Below are 21,366 nucleotides of genomic sequence, written 5' to 3' on the forward strand. Positions count from 1 at the left end.
CAACATCACATTTGAAGAGTCACGAGGGGTATTACATTTTGTGTTAAAACTGGATGAGTGTGAGCTTGTTAAAGAGAAAAAGCTAGAGCGTGTTACTATTACTTTAATGAATAGAGCCCTCTCAAAGTGTCCCAATGATGATCCTTTATATTTTAGTGTTCAATCAGAATCTAACATATGGTGGCTTGGTGCGTTTGAGGTAAGCGAGATTCTGAGGTAAGCTCAAATGTTCACATCTACTTAAGTCTCATTTATTTTGTGTTGCAGGTAAAGAAAGAAGATCATGAGATTCTATATTGGGTGTTCCATCAAACTAATATTCCGGAGGTGATTGATCGACAGACTAACCAAGGAGAGGTACTACGTCTAGATGGAAGGGGAGACGTTCAAGTTCAGTGGCATCTTGCAAGTGACCTCAAAACATTAAAGTGCATGTATAATTGTGGAATGGGTGCAATGGCAAAGTCGCCGTGTTTGTTCTGCATGGAGCCTGCAAAGGTCATGGACCCAAAGTGGTGGAGAAAAGCTCCGACACGTCACATTGAGGATCCTGCTTCTCGACCGGTTTTGAAAATACCACTTGTGAATGTCCACATTTGTACAATGCATGCCCTTTGTAGAATTGTGGAGAAATTGGTCTACTTATATATCGGGTTTGCTTGGAAGATTAAGAACTCGACAGAACGACAAGTAGCCCTGCAGTGCTTAGAAATGGTACTGTCGGATATGGGGATTCATGGTGGCAATGTGAAAATCCAACGGGATGAAAAGAGATCAACTGCTGAGAAGGATGTCCCATGCAAACCATCCATCGGTGGGGTGAAGGCACGGAGGTTTTTATCTAAACCCCAAGGTACAAGAGATCCGAAGCTAACAAAACATGGAAAAATATATAACACATCTTATGTTAGCAAGGTAGAGTATCAGAGCTGGAAAAAGCTACATATTGCAGTCAAAGACCAAGAACCAACTACTCGTAACGCGAAGGCTGAGGTTTGGCGATCAATAGACATCCTATTTTTGATGTGCGACAAATATGACTGGTCACAAGGTGATATGAACAATTTGAAGGAGAATCTCAACATTCTGAAAAAATCATTCAAGACAGCATGGACAGACACCCAGATTACTCACTACATGGTATTATCGTGTATTTCATTCTCTCTTATGTGCAAATATGTGAGTGTAAAACATTCTAACTAATCTGTTTTCATATCCAGCACATCATCTTCAATCATTTACCATATTTTATACAAAAGTATGGGAACCCGTCAATATGGAATACCCAAGGGATGAAAAAGTCTCATTACATGGCGAGAAATGCTTATTTCAGGCACACACGACATGGTGGCTCTCGAATCAAGGCTAACAGTTTGAGAGAACTATTTGAATGGTTCTATTGTAGAATCATTCATCGAATGCAGGCAACAGAAGTCTTGGCAAATTCAGCAACAGCACAAGCCATCAGACATTTACAACAACAAAAAGTTAAAAGATCAATGGCATACAACAACTCCGGAGCTCGTGAAAGTCAACGAAGGTGGAGAGAGACAATGGTGTATGTGAATCACAAGTGGAGAAAGATACTCTGAGTGGATGACATTGTACAAAATTTATGTAATACATGATCTTATACTATTGCTACTTGAAGTGTATCAAGATTTTGAAGGTTCAATTTTGTTTTTTGGCACGTCACCCTTGTAACGAATCATGAGATGTTTGCCATACTCTAAAAGTTCATCTGGGTTTTGTCTACCAAGAGCTAGTGCCATTGATGTGTAGGTGTAGTAATACGCTGCCCCACCACCTGTATAGCCCGGGCAGTAACCAAAACAATCTCTAGCAAACACTTTGTCCACAAGAATGACTTTATCTGCACTTTTGGGCAGAACGGGTCCACCCAAGAAGCGTGATAGTGTCTTGAATGTGTAAGTTGCTATTGAACCCTCTTGTGACATGGAATTGTGAAAAATTACTATCGGCGACTCGCAAAGCTTTGAAAGGTACTGCGCTAGGGCCGCATCCCTTCCACGATACTCTCGAGTCCGCGGCCGAAGGAAGTCATCCTTGTCAGCAATCCAAGACTGCACATATCATGTCAGAAGTGACACAAAGAGAGAGAGAGAGAGAGAGAGAGAGAGAGAGAGAGAGAGAGAGAGAGAGAGAGTTACCATGAATCTCTCATCCTGCAGAAAGAGGTTTTCCTGCCACAGGTCTACAGATGTAGTTGACCCCTGACTTGAATGGTTAAACCAATCCTCCACTTCTTTGTTACTTGTTGATGGTCTTAGGCTTTGTCTTATTGCTTGGAAGGTGGCTTCATCGGGTAGTGTCTCCTTGTATTTTTCAGCTTTCTCAAAGCATCATTGGAGGCATTCCATTGGATTGCTGGATGTTTCCATTGCCTCATCATCACTACTATCCTCTGAAACAAATCCACTCCTCTCCTCTTGGACTCTGGAAATAATAGCCAGGGAGAAATCCTCCCTTAAATAAAAGATGATTTGCACATCATGTAAGAAGATATAGGTCCTGTCTCCAATCCTGAAGTCAGGCACAACAGGCAACATCATCTGAGCATGCTTCTCAGTGAAGTTACTGACATCCAATGGAAGTTTGATTTCTGTGGTTTTCACAGAGAGCATCTTACTTCTTTGTACTTCAATTGCCTCAACCTCAAGGTCGACTGTATCTTCAACCTCCTCGACTTCTTGTATATGAGTTGTCTCCTCGCATTCTTCATCTGGTGCTGCATCCTGCTCCTCTAACACCTCATCAGGATTTTGCATGAGGAATCCAAACAGGCTGTTCAGGTAAATCATAAAGCCAAAGGCTTCCTGAATGAGTTTGCATTCTTTTTGGTGCAAAGGGCAGGCTGAATGTCGGCAAGAAGGTGGTAATTCCCTATACTTCTTCAGTCCCTGTCCCTTTCCACCACAGTCATTTAAATGCACAAGAGTCATAGTGGGCAAAACAACCCTCCCTACCTACACCATCACTTCAAACTTATCTCTGTAGGACTGCAAGAAATTACTGTGTTGAGCTAACAGGTCTTCAATGTCAAACTTTGGGTTAAACATAGAATGAACTAGATCAAACTTGTCCCCAGCACCACAAGATGCTGCAAAATCAAACAGCCTCTCATCAGTTGCAGCTGGGTCTTCCAGAGAAGACACATCCTCTTTGGCTTTACATTTAGTTGCACAGGGACTACTTTCTGGCACATCTGCATCATCTGAGAAGTCTATATTCCTCTTTCTTGTATTTTTCTTGACAAGTACTGTACAGGGTGAGGGAGCCTTGTAGGGTGAGGGATCCTCTTGGCCTGGTGACCTCTCTGATTGATCTTCACCAATTGACTCTTCTTCAGATATGTCCTGACAAAAGTCAACAGTTCTTTTGGCAGAAACATTAAGCAACTGAGCCTATAGTATAGTTATGACTGTGTGTGTGTGTGTGTGTGTGTGTGTGTGTCTCTTTGTACTAAAGGCGCGCAAGGACGACAACATACTTTTTGCAACTCTCTACACGCGCCTTAAGTACAATTGAGAGAGAGAGAGAGAGAGAGAGAGAGAGAGAGAGAGAGAGAGAGAGAGAGAGAGAGAGAGAGAGAGAGAGAGAGAGAGAGAGAGAGAGTCATAACTATACTATAGGCGCGCAGAAAGAGCTGCAGCCAGTGTTTGGTTGGCTCTGCGTGCCGTTAGTAACGGGGACAGAGAGGGGAGGGAGAGAGAGAGAGTGTATGTCTCTGTGTGTGTGTCTGTGTGTATGTATGTGTGTGTGTGTGTGTGTGTGTGTCTCTGTCTATAGAAGTATGTGTTGAGGTGTGTGTGTGTTGAACAACAGTATGGGTTTTTCTTTGTTTACACACACACACACACACACACACACACACACACACACACACACAATTTGTACCAACTATTGGATATACAGAGAGAAAGAGTGAGAGATCACCTTTTGTTGGTGGTGTTTGCAGAAACTCCAAGGGAGGTGTCTCCTCCATTGCTTTTTGTCTGTCAAACTGACTCTGTCTCTCTTCCTCTCTCTCTCTGAGAGTAAGGAGTCCCTCTCTCTATCTCTCTCTCAATCTGTCTCTCTCTCTCTCTCTCCTTCTCTCTTTCTATGGTTCTCTCTCTCTCTCTGTCTCTCTATCACTCTCTCTCTCTATCACTCTCTGGCAGTAAAGAGGCTCTCTCTCTCTCTCTCTCTCTCTCTCTCTCTCTCTCTATTGTTCTCTCTCTTTCTCTCTCTCAAAATCACACTTATAATGGATACACACGGCGGCGCCCCACGTGTTACTATAAAATAGAGTATAATTGCATGTTGTCGCACGTGTGGTCATTATTGAGACCGTATACTTTTGTACGTCATATATAGAGGTCATGAGAGAGAAAAACCACACCTCGTGAAAGAGAGAGAGAGAGAGAGAGAGAGAGAGAGAGAGAGAGAGAGAGAGTCGTCGTCTGCGTCTCCGACAGCAAGCCGATCCATCTTAAACATAACGAAGGTCTGCGTCCTCAGGAGGTTTGGCCCTCTCTCTCTCTCCCTCTGCTTCTGAAATTTCCCTCTGCCTTTGCCTCTATCTCTCTCTCTCTGTTTCTGTCACAGTATATTGCATATCTAGCTCTGTCTTAACAAACAACACACACATACAGTCACAAACACAACACACACACACACACACATAGACACACACACTCACAAACACACAGACACACAAATAAAACATACACACACACACACACACAGAAACAGACAAATATAACATACACAGAAACACACAGAGACACAAATATAACATACACACCAAAGACACACACACTCACAAACCCAGAGACACACAAATCTAACATACACACACAAACACACACAGATACAGACAAATATAACATACACACAGAGACACAAATATAACATACACACACACAGACACACACAGACACACAAACACACATACAGAGACACACACACACTCACAAACACACACACACACACACACAAATATAACTTACACACACACAAATACAGACACACACACACACACAAAAAAACAGAGCCTCTCTCTCTCTCTCTCTCTCTCTCTCTCTCTCTCTCTATACTAAAGGCGCGCGTAGAGAGGCATAACCGGTGTGCATGTCTCTATGCGCGCCGTTAGTACTGTGCATCGACCAGTGTATGTGTGAGTGTTATAGAGAGAGGATGTAAGGCGATGGAAAGAGAGAGAGAGAGAGAGAGAGTGAGTCTTTCTTTTACCTTATACTAACGGCGCGCGGAGGTGTTTTTTGAGGTCAAAACATGCTCCACGCGCGCCTTTAGTAATGGGAGTCTCTCACTCTCTCTCTATTTAAATATGCTAAGCTATAGAAAGGAGAGGGAGAGGGAGAAAGAGAGAGAGAGAGAGAGAGAGAGAGAGAGAGAGAGAGAGAGAGAGAATCCTCTTTTTGTATACAGTAAAATGGCTAGAACAAAAGCCACTGCAAGGAAGGCAGGCAAGGGACCAGGATTAGCAGCTAAGGCAAGTAGCAGATCTGCAACCCCAAAGAAGAGACCTGGAAAACCCAATAAAATTCTGAAAGGGCCAAGGGTGAAGAAGTTACAAACCTGCATGGGACTTTTCAGAGAAATCAGAAAGGCACAGAAATGTGTAGATTTATGCATACCAAAGCTGCCCTTTCAGAGGATGGTGAGGTCCATATGTGAAGAAGCTACCTGCGGCACCAAAAGGTGGAAGGTGGTGGCATTAATGGCTCTACAAGAAGCAGCAGAGGACTTCCTACTGGAGTACTTCAATGACATCACCATTGTTGCATCACATGCCCACAGGGTTACTATAATGGACAAAGATAGTGAGACACTGAAAAGAATAAGGTGGAGGTATGACAAACTACTGGTCCCCAATGTCTGCAGGGATAAGAAAATGAGGGAAATTTTGTTATACCCCCCTGAGCTAGTGCCACAACTCACAGTTGTAGATGTCACACATGATGTGAATACAAGGGCAAGGGAAGAGACTATTGCTCGCCAAACAGAGGACATGAGGGAAGCAGAGCTTAAGGAGAAAGCAAAAGTAGCAGTGGAGTCCCAGAGGCAAACAGAATGCAATGTGACCCTGTCCATAGAGGCAAGCAATCAAGAAACTCTACTTTCAATGAAGGATGGTTTGCTTGCAAAGATACCATTTGTAGATGGAGCCAGAAAGCTAGCTCTGGAAAAAGTGGACATTAATTTATTGCAGAATCCAGATGCTCAGATTTCAGACACAATTATCTATGCTTGTCTTAAGTAAGTGTTACTATCTTGCTAGCTTTGAAAACTCAGATAATAGGTTTGCTAACTCAGGTAAACTCTCTGCAGCCTGATCAAAAGTCAACTCCCACTGCACACCCACACAGAGGTGTTTCTTCTTGATCCACAAATGTCAGTGATTATTAGACAAAAGAGCAGTCCATCTGGGACCTTTGAGAGTTGGTTTCTCCACTGTGCTATGTTGGAAGTTACTGTCATCATCTTTCCATATGAGAACAACCATCACTGGAGTCTCATATGCCTTGATGTTGACCAACCAGCAATGTGGGTGTTCAATTCAATAAAAGGAACCCACCCTGAAATTAGGCTGTAAGTGTTTTGTATCAGAAAGTGTTTCTTATAGATATCCATGTAAATTTGAAGCCTCATGCTAACATCTTGACGCTGCTTTGTGCAGTTGTATAAAGAGGTTGTTGCTTGCCTATGGCAAGCTATGTGGAAGGTATGAACTATACAAGGCCCCAATCAAAGATGAACCTGTCCCAAATCAAACCGATGGAAATTCTTGCGGCTAGAGATGTCTTCTCCATGCAGAATATGTCCTGCAAAGCTACTTTTCATTAAAACCTTTCATGACTAAGGTAACCATTTGGCAATGCATTCAGTCAGTTTTGGTTTAGTTTATAAAAGAATTCTCACCATGTGGTCTTTCAATTTTGCAGAGTGCTTTAAAAAACTACACATATGATTATTTGCAAAGATACCAGGTAAGTTTAATACAACACCTGCTTACTATGTCTAGCCCTAGAGAGCTTGAAGATAGCGGCTTGGATGACCGCACTATTGATCTAACAATACATGACGTGCCACCACGACAAACCCCTGCATCCGATACAGTGGAATCACAACGGGCCGAGGGGGTCATATCAGCAGAACATGAAAGAGCTGAGGATGAGGAAAGGTCAAATGAGCATATGGAAGGTGCTAGTGTACAACCAGAGGAGACAATGAAAGAGCCAAGTCAGCCAGTGGAGGAGCCAAAAGAACCTATGGATGAAACCCAAGATGAGGAAAGCAGGCCTATAGATGAGCAAAAGGATATGGATGAGGAAAGCAGGCCTAGGGATGAGCAAACTGATATGGATCAGGCAAGGATGTATGAGGCAAGCCGGTCAACCGAGGGAGAGGAAAAGACCTTGGAGGAAACCTTGAATGAGGCAGAAAGAGCCATGGTGGAGACCCCTGATGAAGATGTGAATGATGACTATGAAGATGTGAATGATGAAGCTAAAGTAGAGGAGAGCAACAACGACATCAACACTACAGAGACCCAGTATGGACCCTTGCTACTTGTAGATACGGTTGTTCCGGTAATGTCTATTCAAGTATGGCAAAATATGTTCAGCTTCTAACTACTTATATGTACTTGTCAACTTTTACAGAGGTTGATTATCTTGGACGTCAATGGATTGCTGCTGATGCGCGTGCCTCTCGGTGACACAGAACCCTTTGAGGATTTGCAAACGTTTCGGATGTGAACTTGTCGAGTCGTGGTTCGTCCAGGAACCAAGGAATTTATTCAGTTTCTTCTTCCGCGCTTCAGAGTTTCCATATGGTCTTCAATGCAAAGGCAAAACTTGTCGCCACTAGTTACAATAGTTTGCAGTGTATGTGGCGCTCACACGTCAGATTTTGCCTTTTTGTATGATCAAAGAAAATGCGTTACCGTTGAGGGCCACTACCAGCCTAAAAAACCACACTTACCTCTTTTGTACAAACCGTTTAGCCAAATTGGTGTACCCTTTGATGCAACTAATACACTATTGATTGATGATACTCCTGAAAAGGGAGAACTAAATCCGCCGGGAACAACTATCTCACCACCTTCTTTCGAGGGGCATTCCTTCGATTTTTACCTTGAAGACATTCTGATTCCATACTTACAGAAATTGTATCTCAGTCCATTGTTCACGGACGAGTTTGTACTTTCTAATGAATTAAGATGACTCTTCTATCATGTCTTTGTCTTGTCTAACATTGAGAGAGAGAGAGAGAGAGAGAGAGAGATTTGACATGGTAAAGAAATGTATTTCAAGCACACTTTTTCACAGGGCACAATTGACAAATGAGCTCAATAAACTTCATGTATTGAAAGTCATTTGTATACACTTGAGTTCACAAGAATATCTGTTACATTGACACTACTTCAACCCGACCATCCAACTCTTTGCACAAAATATCTTTTTCCCTTCGCCGCATCACCTTACGGCCAGCTAGGAAAAAGGAAAAATATGATAGGTCCCTGTCCATTGACTCTTCAATTATGTCATGCCGCAAATGCTGAAGACTGCATAGCTCCCTTATTGTAACCACCAACAGTAGGCCATGCTCTTTATCAATCACTTCCACATCCACAGCAGGATTATCTTCCAAACCTGCAGAAACCTGGTCCATAGGAATGTACTTACCATTGAGCATTTGTGATCGCATATACCAAAATGAGAGTAACAGTGATTGACTTGCAATCATGTACTTGACAACTAGAGTATCAAGCGCGACCTCGCACCGTAAACCAATCTCTTCCTTTACATACCATCCTCTGTCAAGAAGTTTGTCACAGGATGACTGCTGAAATGACTTGCACATGAACATAGTTTTCGTAACACAGATGTTGTAGCTATGAAACAACTCTATGAAGAGTGCAACAGGACAAAAGTTTGCAATTCTAACCAGTTTGGTGGGAATAGAGCTACGTAGAGACCTCTGTATATCCTTGTAGAGCTTACTTCGCATTGCCTCCACCATTGTTTCCTCGGGAACTGGCCAGTCCACAGTGTTCCAATCGGTTGGTAGAGGCACTTTCACCAACATGCCATTCTTATTCCCTGAGCTGAGTTGGTAGAAGTGGTCATAAAAAAATATTCCCTCATCAGCCAGGCTTTTGCTGCTTCTCCCTGAATACTGTAGAGAACCAATGTGGGCATGAACAACATGGAAGAGGCCTATTATGCACTTCACATGCTCCCATTGCTCATAAGAAGAGGGATAAACATCTGCAATATATATAAGAAGAGTTAAACTAAGAGTATCAATAAGTAAAAATGACAAATCTAATGTAATTGAGCTGTGAAGAATGGAGACATTGCTCATAAGAAGCGGGAGAAACATTGCAAAATATATAAGAAAAGGTATAATGAGAGTATCAGTAAGTTCACATGTCAAGAGTACTTACAATTGCAACGTGGTTGATGTATATCTGATACATTTCCACCGTTTGCTATCACCTCTGGATGGGTAAACACATGCTGAACAAGAACTTCCTTTACAGATCTTTTGCCGATTTCAACTTTGAAATCCAACACTCTGGCCTTCCATGCTGAGCGGTAAACGTTGATACCACTAGACCTCTTGGGTCTTCTTGGTTGCATGAGGACCCATGAACCTTTGTTTATCCTTTGTCCAACCCATTGGTTCTCTGCACTTATTGAAGTTGATATTGTAATTGAGGATATGCTACTACTTGGCCTTCTAGGCAAAGTGCAGCTGTTGGTTGTTGGTGTGAGAGACAGTAAACACCTGGAGCTTCTTGGGCGAGAAGACGTGGAAGCCATAGCTCTCAGAGAAAATCTTTAGTGGAGGGAGATTCACTTTGAAAGCATTCTAATGGAGGGAAAGTGTTTTAGAATTCCAATATCTTGTGCGGGCTTAATGGTCACCCTCCAGTACGTTAATGACCATAAGAGAATATCAGAAGTGGGACCACATGCAAGCACCTAAAAGCTCGGTAAAAGGAAGGAAATTACGATGCTACAATCCTAGATTCGTGAAAGTTTTATGCTATTTTCCTATTTTTTGAGTCTTTCCACGTACTTTCCTACGTAACGTAGCCTTCGTGCTCATTGGACGCGCTCTATTTTTCTCTCTCTTCATATGGCCCTCCAAATGACCTCTGAAATTTCCTAATGAGCTATGGCAGTAGCAAAATTCCACCAAAACCTGCAACATCCTCAACATTGCCTACATCCTTGTCCCCATCCAACATGTCCTAGGTAGCAAACATCTTGAACACATCTGTGTTGTTGTCATTCATGGTGAATGCTGCACCTGATGTGTAAACTACCCAAAAAGAGGAGAAACGAGGCGGGAACAACACGTGCATTTGTGGTCCTTGTGAAAAGCTTCAAGCTCTTCAAGAGAGAATGACATTCCTTCTAGCCCCTTGTTGGAAATTGATGCGCGAAGCAACCATAGTGTGGTGGATTACTTCGATGATAGAACCAGGCCGTTGGGAGTTGACGTACTCGGACATCTCTCCAGGTAATCCCACACAGAATTATTTTTTGCTCGGTGAAGTCTGTCTTTTGGAAGACAATAGCCTTGAGATGTAAATCCCAAAACTTGTCCACATATTGTGGATAGACTCATGGGAGAGAAGCTTCAAACTCTGGTATTCGGTAAGCACTTTGTCCTTTGCATCGCTTGCAAGGAATTTCTTCATGATGGAAACTCGTAGAGTTTTCTATGTCTTTGGGGCTTCACCATTGCCATGAAGGCTAGCCCACCATTGACAAGTAGACTTTTGGAAGTGCATAGCTACATGGCATAGTTTGGAGGACTCCGTGGAGCCCTCGTCTCCAAAGGCCGCCTCAAACTGTTGGATGAAGGCCAATACTTTGTCGGTGGCACCAATGTGCCATCATAGGTGAGAAAAGAGATACTCTTTCCTCCCTCTTTGAACTTCTTGAGATTTTGGGACCTTCGCCATGCAGGGTAAGATTTGCGATGTCCTTCCCTCTTGTATTCTCTAGGAGAATAGCTGTAGCTTTTGTCAGAAGAGGAGGAAGGTGAAGAAGAAGGAGAAGACGGTGACCTCTTTCTTGCCCTTTTCTTCCTTTGTTTCCTCTCTTCTCTTTCGGAGTGACGAGGAGAAGGATTGTGGGTTAACCCTTACCTCCTGGGAGGAGTTGGCGATCGTCTAGACTGTCGTCTTCGCAGAGCCACATCTTCAAAGGAACTTAGGGATTCACTTCTTTCTCATTCTTTGGATTCCTCCTCTCTTATGGGAGAGAGTCTTCTCTTGGGGGTCTCATCAAGAGGCCTCCTAAGCTCTCTCTCCTCTTGGAGAGGAAAGGAAATCCCATAAACACGAAGTTGTTGGGTAACTTTGGCTTGCAAAGCAGGGTTGCCCATAGCTTGCTGCAACCTAGTAACAAGGTAATTAACAAACATGGAGGCATAATCACATTAGCACCTTCATGTGCAAAATCAAAGTTAAAAATGTCATTCTACTCTCTTGGTTATTGTCAGCCATGCTAATTATACTTATGTATAGAATTACTGTGTGCTTACGGTACCCTCAAAAACCTTAGTCACTACTCTTCTTTACTTTGAAAATTATTCTCAAGCACCCACACCTGTGGTTTACACACTATTGATTGCAAAGACTAGTGGAGAGTGTCTAACATTGCTCAATTGATTATGGTTCCTGTTGAGCTTGCTCATAGTTGAATAATGGTTAAGCCAAAGGCAAGCCCCGAGAGGCTCCATTATTAAGACTATAGTTCCCAACGTTGTACCTCGAACTAAGTCCTTCTCAACCAAGATAATAGATCCCTGTCCCGCTTACCCTATTGCAATAAATAGGCCCAACCTTTCATGGACAACTTAAGGACCTCTCTTCTTAAGCAAGAAAAGAGAAACCAATAGCTGTGATACCAGTGTAATGGAAATGGCCTATGAACTTTGAGAACAACAGAATGAGGAGAATTAGGCTTTAGGCACATTATGAGGGCAACATAAAGAGGAGCTTGACAAGTGTATTATTTTCTTTCTTTATACCAAGCTTGCCTTGTGTGAGGGTGCGTGTGTTCTCTCTCTAGCTCCTACAAAGAGGGCTCGCCCCCTCATGAGTAGGGATGTGCTTTGACTTTTGAACACCTTAACCCCTCAAGCACCTTAGTCATGGAGCACCTTAGCACCTTAGTCATTAAGCACCTCAAGCACCTCAAGCACCTCAAGAACCTTAGTCAGCAAGCACAAAAATAATCTCAAGCACCTTAGTCTCAGCAAGCACGAAAGCACCGCAAGCTTGGACCGGGTTCCCACCTCAAGCACAACCCTAGCTTCCCTAAGGTCAAAGGACTTTTAACACTAACCATTGGAGGTCTTTAATGAAGCTAAACCTAAGGTCTTTAAGCTCCATTAGCTAGCCTTGTTCTTTGATATATCATCTCTCATTTGGACCCCTTTAACCTTGGCCCCGTGTTGAGATAGATCCAATAATCACATGTCTATATTCTAACCCTTGTTCCTGTCTATTCTCCCACATTAAATGATCAATATAATATGAGAAAATCATTTGGGTTGGTTAGATATTAGATTTTAAGACATGATGTGGCTGGTGGTGTCTATTCACGTGCTCAAGGCATTGGAGCTAACAGTTTGGAGCGAGTTCCTGCACAAGAACAGGAAGGATATGATAGAGGTGTGCTCCATATCACAATAAGTTTTACACACATTACAACATTGTGAACAAAGCGCTTTTCTCACATTGATCTGAATGCTTACTTTTGCTAGCCTCATGCTCAAGCTCATTTTGCAGATCTTTGGTTCTCCTTCTACCATTAGGACACAAAGCGCATGGAAAGATGCAAGCAGCTTGTTGATTGGCAATTTGGAAAATACTGAGATGGGCAAAAGATTTCACGATAACATTGCTAGTCAGGGACTGTCGAAAAAAATGTTATGCTTTGGCACTGCCTTGGTGGATATGTATATACAACAGCCCTAGGATGTTTTCAACAAAAATACGAAGCACAAAAAGGGCTTGAGGAGCTTTCTATCTGGAATGTAATCATCTCTTGGAACACACTAACTACGCAACAACATAGGGAAGACCAAAAGCTCTAGGCTATTTTCAACAAATGCAAAGCAAGGACATTTCTCTAGATGCAATCACCGATGCTTGCATCTTGAAGCCATGTGGTACTATGCAGACATATTGCGTAATGATTTGAGTTTTTTAATTTAAATGGTATAGTGTAGAGTCGAAACAACAAAATAAGGTGCTCCCTAGCTCTGTATCCTTAGCCTGCTGATTGAGTGATTCACAATAGTGGACGTTTTGACTACACAAGCACGACTACAGCTCGGCAACATTGCAAGGTTCGTTATCTGTATCCAATTCTCTATGCGTATACGTTTGCTTGGCGCAACACATAAATGCTATATGGGACAGTGCACGACTTTCGTTTCTTATAATTTTTGGAGAGACCACAGTGCCAACTCTCCACCATACTTTTGTATGGTACTTCTGCATGATGTGCACTAATTAGCATTTTCACTTTGTGCCTAAATACAAAACGAAATGTTTAACTATTCACATTGCCTTTATGTAACTTGATTCAAACATTGTCCCTTAGCTTGCACAATTGGACGACACCCATACATAATTACCAGGTCGATAGTGCATTTCAATTTTTAATATGTTGTGCTTTTTATATCTTTTGAGTTTGTCAATGCTTTTCCTTAAGTTTAGTTTAGCCACATGTTTTCCTCACTAATGCATGCTCAATTTCGACCATCGTTTCTATATATAAATAGACACACACGTCTTTTAAAAGTTTGCCAATGTCGTGAAATTGAACCATTTTACACACAACTATAGAGGTAATCAAATAGACACACACTTCTTTTCTCATAGTTCGACAATTCAAGTTATGTATTGCAATACTCAATGCTCTCTCTCTCTCTCTCTCTCTCTCTCTCTCTCTCTCTCTCTCTCTCTGAAATAAGAAAAAATTGGCTACACTTGATTTAAAGTAATAATGATAAATACAAATGTGTAAAACCTACTGGCTCGTCTTTATTTATATTTGTTAGTTCCCTAGATTCCTCCTAGGAATCGTAGGAGGATCACCCTTGCTAGGTGAAGGGACTTCAACCTCCAAAAGGAGGACTCGATCCTGTGTGCAGGAGACGAAAGCCTCAACCTTGGTTATTCTACACCAAATAGGCCCGCACGTTGATATGATATAGCAACTCATTTCCTTTTTTAAGAAAAAATGAATTCGACACAATCCACTGCTCATCACGGCCTCCTTGGTGACTCCGCAACATGACACCCTCCCTGGCTTTGCCTCCTGCTTGCATGATATCCCTCCCACCCTTGCCTATGTCCCCCCCTCTTCCGCCTTTTGCCTGCACCACTTGCCCAACAAATTCCTTGCTGCTCTCCTCGAGTGCACCAACTTTCGTGCAAGCATCTGCCATCGCTGCTTCCAGTGCGCAAATCTTTGCTGGTCTGCTCGAGTGCACCAGCTTCCGTGCAAGCATTGCTGCTTCCCTCTGCTGGCTGCGCGCAACAATTCTCCTGCCAAGCTGCGGGTATCAGCTTAGATTCCTCTCTTTTATGTGATTGGGTACCCCCTACTACTTGTTAGGTTCTATAGCAACGCAACGCCCAACAACCGAGACTTGTTTGGTAATTTTGTACGCCCAAATGAGGGACAAATCCAACAACAGTATACCTACGTAGATTTTTCTCAGCAAACTTTCCCACGACGTCGCATGAAATTGCAGCAAGTTGTCGGTTGAAAACGTCTCTCCATTGAAAGCTCTCGTGTTTTCTGATTCTATCGATCCGCAACCGCATCCAATATCTGTTAGAATTGAGCTGCCAAGCTCAGATTGCACCGAGCAATTCTGGATCTGCAGAGAAAAGGCTACGTAACTGAGGAGAAAGATGGGATCCGAAGGCCCAGCACCAGGCTGCGTGATTCATGTGACCGGATTCAAGAAATTTCATGGTGTAGATGAGAACCCCACAGAGGTACTGGCCCTTTCTCTCGAGACCTATATTGAAAAGAGAGGTCTGCCTCAAGGCACAAAGCTCGGGAGCGTAAATGTCCTTGAAACAGCTGGTGATGGCGCTCTTGCTACTCTTCGCAATCTCCTTGATTCATCTATTTCATTCAAACACAAAGAATCATTAAATGCTGATCCCTGTGATCAAGTTATTTGGGTACGTCTCTCTCTCTCTCTCTCTCTCTCTCTCTCTCTCTCTCTCTCTCTCTCTCTCTCTGTGTGTGTGTGTGTGTGTGTGCGCGCGCGTGTGTGTGAGAGCAGAATTGGAATTTACACCGCCAAAAAGCTTTTTTTGCTAGAGGTTTTCCATTAGAGGCTATTTTCTATATCAAAGAGATGAGTGAGATGTTAGGTGTGTTGAATTAATGAAGCTTTCCCAGTGAAAATTTGAGGTATGGTGGAAATTGTGCCAAGGTATTTTGGAGATTTGCCAAAGGAAAGAAGCCCATTTCTAGGAAAAATTAGCTTTTGGCCTCATTGGAGTAAGAGAGAGTGCAAGGCCTAGAAGCTATGGTTCTACCTTTGGGATCTAGGGGTAAGTAAGAGAGTGACCCCAATAGTTTGTCGGATATTATAGTAGCCAACACTAAAATATGGAGGATAGATTAGATTAGTTTGTATAATTATGACTAATTACAATGATTATAGGAATTAAGAAAGGTACAAAAGGAGATTACAACATTGCAAGGATACACTATTCTATTCTACTTTACAAATGTGATACTAGACGGTTTGTACAAGGTACCCCCCACACCGACGGGGTAATGGTAAAAGCGGGAGGGATGGGATTGATGTGACAAGCTTTGTTTCAGGCACACGTGTGAGTGGGTGGGGGGTAATACCCTTGTTTTGTAAGTGCACCTCTTTGAGGTGCAATTAGCGGAGGGAAGAGGGGGTAATTAGCGGCCACGATCTCTACGCGAGCAGCTATTCGTGCCGTGGTTAAGGAGCTATAAAAGCACCACATGCCCTCACTGAAAAGGAGTTACCAACGCCGGCAAGAGAAGACTCTGCCGCTAGAAGACGTGAAGACTCTGCCGCCAGAAGTCGCGAGACTACGAAGCAAGGAAGTTGCTTTTCCCGCTCAAGAGCGACAGGTATCTATTGTGGATTCGCCATACGAATTGTTGTTGCGTGTTTGCGTGTGTTTTTGCAGGTACTTCATCGCGAAGGAGAAGCGAGAAGGCTTCGGCCTACGCTTGGGAGTTCCGGGAACGGAATTCGGAAATTGTCTGCGGAGTCTCGACTCCGAGTACAGACGGAAAAAGGATTGAGAGCTCGTCTCTCGGATCTCCCTTACGGGAAGGAACGACCATCGAGTCAGAGATTTAGAACAGAGGGGTTTTCTCCGGTTCTTGTGCTTGTAAAAAGATAAAGAATTCTTTTTAAGGGGGGGGGACCAGCCCATCTTCAGGTCCCAGTACTGTGTCGATCTTCTCACTCTCTATCTCTCTCTCTCTATCTATTTCTCTCTATATCCTCTGGCTTTAGCAAGAAGTGATAAATCCTATTTATCCGAATGTATTTTGTGACAGTGGTATCAGAGCATGGTCTCCTCTCTTTCTCTGTAAAGGAGGAAGACTCTGAGAAGATACGGGAAGAAGCCATGACAAGCCAAGAGAGTAGTAAGTTGGCGGAACCCTAAGTCTTGCAAGGAAAAGCTTGCAGAGTTGGGAATATTTTTTTTTCCTCTCTGCAAGAAGTCGACACAAGACTTGGGATTCTCTGAGAAGGCGACAAGAGCATGATGCTCAAGAACCTAGAGAATCCAAGGAGTGGAACGCTCGAGATCCTTTAGAATCCAGAAAATATCCATGAACGTCAATCCAGAACCATAGCCATGAAATCTCGTCATTTTGGGAAGGATATGAGGGTCTCTAGACCTAGGAACACTCCAGTCAAGTTTGATACTTTTGACGGAAGGGAAGATGTCCCGAAAGCTACCGCTTTCATTTGACAGTTTGAAGATGTCTTTGCAAACCGCAATTTCTCAGAAGCGTCGAAGGTGAGGCATGTGACCAAACACCTCAAGGGGAATTGCAAGTACTTGGTGGTATACCAAAGCTTTGAAAGGAACTTACAACAAGACTTGGATTCAATTCAAGGCTGAATTTTCCGACAAATTTTTTTCCTCTATGCTTTGAGGAAGGCATCTGTCACCAGCGTGTGACTACTATCTATCCTTTTTGTTGATTTCTTTCTTATTATCTATTTACTTTCACTTTTTGGAAACACCCCTCGGGAAATCTAACTGCCCTGCATTGCATAGCTAGTGTGGAACTGTCCAGAGGGAGTCCAGGCCTGAGGGCAAGAGAGCACTAAGGTTGGACAAGGACTATGGTTAGCCAAGTGGGGTCATTGACTAGCCAAAGTGGAATCCTTTGCTACAGAGGCTACATTTCAGTTTTGGATGTGGCCACAGTGTACAAAGAGGGTCGGATGACCTAGAAAGATATAATGGCAGCATCTCCTAAAATTTAGGGAACTGCTATTTTGGGACCTGAAAATGTCTTCGCGTCATTACGTGCAGTTTGACATGGGGATCATTTTGTTACTCTGTGGCCAAGTCAACAGAGGCTGCAGGTGAGATATTTTTAGACCCGAGGGTCTAAAGCGGGAAAATGCACAAATGAGTGACACTTGGCACTTTGAGGCCAGTTTACTACTTATAGAGAAGGCAAAAACGTGATTTATAGCTGGGAGGCTCATTTTGCAAGTCTCTGTCACAGGTTAAGAGCTATGGAGTGCTTGCTTTCCCTCTTATGCACAGTGCGGTGCCAGGAGTGATGCCCTGCACGCTACGCACTGCCCTCTCTCTCCCCTTTGGCAGTATGTTATGCCCCTCTAGTGGGCTCTTCATTTGACCAATGTACAGTTGTGTGGGTTCATGCGCGATTGCCGAGGCAAGAGCCTCTTGCACAGGTACTGGATTAGCTAGCGGCTAATCCCCCCGCAGGTACAGGTGAATTCGGAGAGGTTTCACGCCAGAAATCTCGTCCGATTCAAAGGGCAAGTAGCCCTACAGGTGCGGGAGCTCGAGGACTTGCTAGGGATGCGACCGGCACGCGAAACGGAGCCCGAAACAGTGAATTACAGCCTGCTGTGTATTTTTGCAGGTTTAGGGTTTTGGCCCTAAACGGACCCTAATACCCCCAGGAGGTTCGGGGACGCAAGGGGACCGCTGTACAGGTGATCTGGCGCATTTTCAGGGCTGAAAACAGAGAATTCAGCGTGCTGCAGATTCTCGCCAGGTTTTGCAAAGTGCCCGTATGCGTCGGGAAAGTCAGTCAATGCGTGGGAATACTGACCGTGAAGGGTTCTAGTACAGTTATGCTGCCGAAATCAGGCTGGAACAGTGGAAATTCAGCCGAGTTTGTGCGGGGCAGCTTGTAGGGAACCACAGCGTTTATTCCCTCTTTTGAACAATAAAGAAATACCGAAAGGGGCGCCTAAGTTAGGGGCCAATCTGGTGTCTGTCTACTCATACAGGTGCAATCTAGCAGCCTGTATCCCTCTCCCCTTTGTTGTGTCTTGAAAGTACAGGTAAAATAGACGACTAATAATGGGTGAAAGCTAAATCAAGGTTTAAAGTAAAGTCTACCGCCCTTTTTGGATTGAACAGGCCGGTTTCAGCATCCAAGAAGATTGGGATTGGTTTGCCCAATAGGTACATGAGCGAGTCAAAGCAAGTAGTGGTTCACTCTTGCCAAGGTAGCTCCATTCTTGATCCTCTCTGAGGAAGGAAAGATGAACAAATTTAACGAAGGACTTTTGCCCGAATTTTGTAAACCTGTATGCAAAATACTCTGTAGCAGATGGTGGAGTCAGCAATAAAAGCTGAAAGTGTACACCTTAGTGTACATAGAATACAATCCCCGCAGTGGGACGAGAACCATTGAGCACAGAAACAAAGAATTTTTGTTACCTCTCCTCGAAGGATACATTGCTATCCGGAGAAAGTGGAGCAAGAGAATTCAATCTAACTCCTAAGTTTTTGAATAGAAGACCCTCCAACTTTAAGTGAGAGGGAACTTTAAGTGAGAGGGAAGTTCTTTGATCAAAGTTAAATCTTTGAGGAACTCATAAAATATGAATTGCTTTTATGCACGAGATATGCATGTCTCTCCCCAGGACAATCACTCTCGAGTATTTATGAGAGTAGGATCAATTTGAAACATTGCTTTATGCGATGGATTGGTCTGCTCAAATATTCGGAAGGTCAACTATTGATCTCGTATCCGGTAGTTCACCAACAAATTACCTGCTATTGCGGGTAGGATGGCAGAAAAGAAGGAACCATTTCGAGATTTCAACCAAGAAAAGCTTTCACTAAGCTTGAGTACCTTATGAACCAACACCCCCTACCCGATCATAAAAGACATGTAGTGCTTTTTGCACAAGTGAATGAACACTCTCTTCACGAGGGAAGGAACAAGTGACGACTACGGCCTGTGCTCGAGGAATCCAAAGATTATTTGATGAGCGGGTTTTGGTCTACGATCGAGCCAAGGGATCGTCAAGTTGAGCGTCTTCGCTCTAAGGATCTTACGAAGGGAAGGTAATTTCCCAGGTTCACCGAAACTCTAACACAACTTAAGAATTATGTAAACTTTTGCGTACATGGATAACACACGAAGATGCAGACCTATGCTAAGGAACTCGACGAGAGTTTGTTATACTCTCTTGAACGCCTTTTTGCGCGCAAGGATATTCCGACACGAGAATCTCTATTTGAGATGTGTTTGGTAGAAGGAATTTGAGTTTCTCTACGGAGAAGAGGTTTTCTGATGGTCGTTGATCAAGCAACTTTTGGTTGCGGTATATGTTTCTCCATGAGCAGGTCAAGTAGCATTTACACGCGGCTAGAATAAATTCGAACTATTATGTTCGTAAGAAAATAGTTCGCAACCATTTCAAAATGGTAAGAATTCAAAGCCTAAAGCAAAGGCTTCGGAATAAGAATACCCAAAGCCTACCCAAAGCAAAGGCTTCGGAATAAGAACTTACTTTGGTAAGATGGCACACTTTGTCTACCATAGGAAGATTCACATGAGCTTAATGCTCTCGACATACCCTATGCGGGAGGACAGAAGAGGTTTGATATCCTCAGGACTAATAGTGCAAGGTTATGCGCAAGGACATAGAATTAAATTGATTTTTAGGAGGATTATTTTTCTTGGGATTGAGAAGGTGGAATTGAGTTCACAGGTTCTTGAAAAGACGCGAATGACGAGTTCTTACATGGCTGGTAAGTTTGATGAATGGTTAAGGATATCCTCGAGGTACTAGAGGAAGGACATGAACTGGTAAGGTAAGTATTGAATTATGAAATTTTTTGTTTAATTTAATTTTTAAGTTCTCTTTTGAGAAAGGACTAGCTCAACTCACCACTGAGCATTGAGCAAGATTTGGAATCTTTCCGGTTTCTCCCCGGCAGTTCAATTGGACCTCTACAGTTGAGGACAACTGTTTATAAGTGAGAGGGATATTGCTAAATTGGCTTTATCTGAGAGAAAAATAATTCTAAATGAATTATTGGATTTATAAGTGAGGGTTTTCTCGCTTGGAACACCAAGGAAAAATAATTCTAAATGAGTTATTGGAATTTTAAGTGAGAGGGTTTTTCTCACTGGAGACATCCGAGTACAGAGTATTCCTAGTGCGTCATTCAAAGTAATGAGGGGAGCACTGTGAACGGGAATATCTGTAAGGCCACCAGGAATGGGTACTTCTGATGCGCCACATCGGATGGGTGACAGGGAGCATCGGGAAGAAGTATCCGACCATCCAAGAACGGACATCTCTGATGCGTCATAGGATGGGTGACATAGAGCATCGTGAAGGGGATTGTACCGTAAGTTCGGTAGGAAAGGACTAGGTGATGGATATTCCTGATGCGTCACAAGGTGGGTGACGGGTGCATCGATAAGGGGATATCCATAGTCGAGAGGAAATCCGAACTGGAAAAAAAGAATACGCGTAAAGACGCAAGCACAAGAATAAAGATGGGTTCTGAGAAGCTTTTCTTAAAAAGCGGAATATTTTAACGAGTTTTCCGTGAAGAGCAGACGCTTTCCCGCGAGGAATCTATGTCTGCATTGCATTTGTGCATGTAGTTGCATTAAGGGACGTTTGGAAAGTGTTGTGAAAAAGCATTGTTTTTAACTTATAAGGTTTTATTGAGTTTTTGGGCAGGTTCAGACCAATTTTAAAATATGCCGACCGCCCACTTAATAAGTGGGCAGCCACTTA

At 43.2% G+C, this 21,366-nt stretch overlaps 1 protein-coding gene across 3 annotated transcripts in view; it reads left to right on the forward strand.

The window, feature by feature from the left end:
• The first annotated feature begins 14,747 nt into the window (after positions 1–14,747).
• LOC147462953 (uncharacterized) overlaps positions 14,748–21,366 on the forward strand; it is a 43,056-nt gene continuing 36,437 nt past the window's right edge. The window contains exon 1 of one of the 3 annotated variants that reach the window (XM_086486285.1): positions 14,748–15,271. In XM_086486285.1, the coding sequence (XP_086342411.1) occupies positions 14,993–15,271 (279 nt within the window). In that variant the 5' untranslated portion in view covers positions 14,748–14,992. The remainder of the gene's footprint in view (positions 15,272–21,366) is intronic. The other 2 variants (XM_086486293.1, XM_086486302.1) reach the window with 2 other exon arrangements.

The sequence above is a fragment of the Adiantum capillus-veneris genome, chromosome 2 (genome assembly GCF_014529385.1).
Source record: "Adiantum capillus-veneris isolate H3 chromosome 2, ASM1452938v2, whole genome shotgun sequence".
Classification (NCBI taxonomy): domain Eukaryota; kingdom Viridiplantae; phylum Streptophyta; class Polypodiopsida; order Polypodiales; family Pteridaceae; genus Adiantum; species Adiantum capillus-veneris.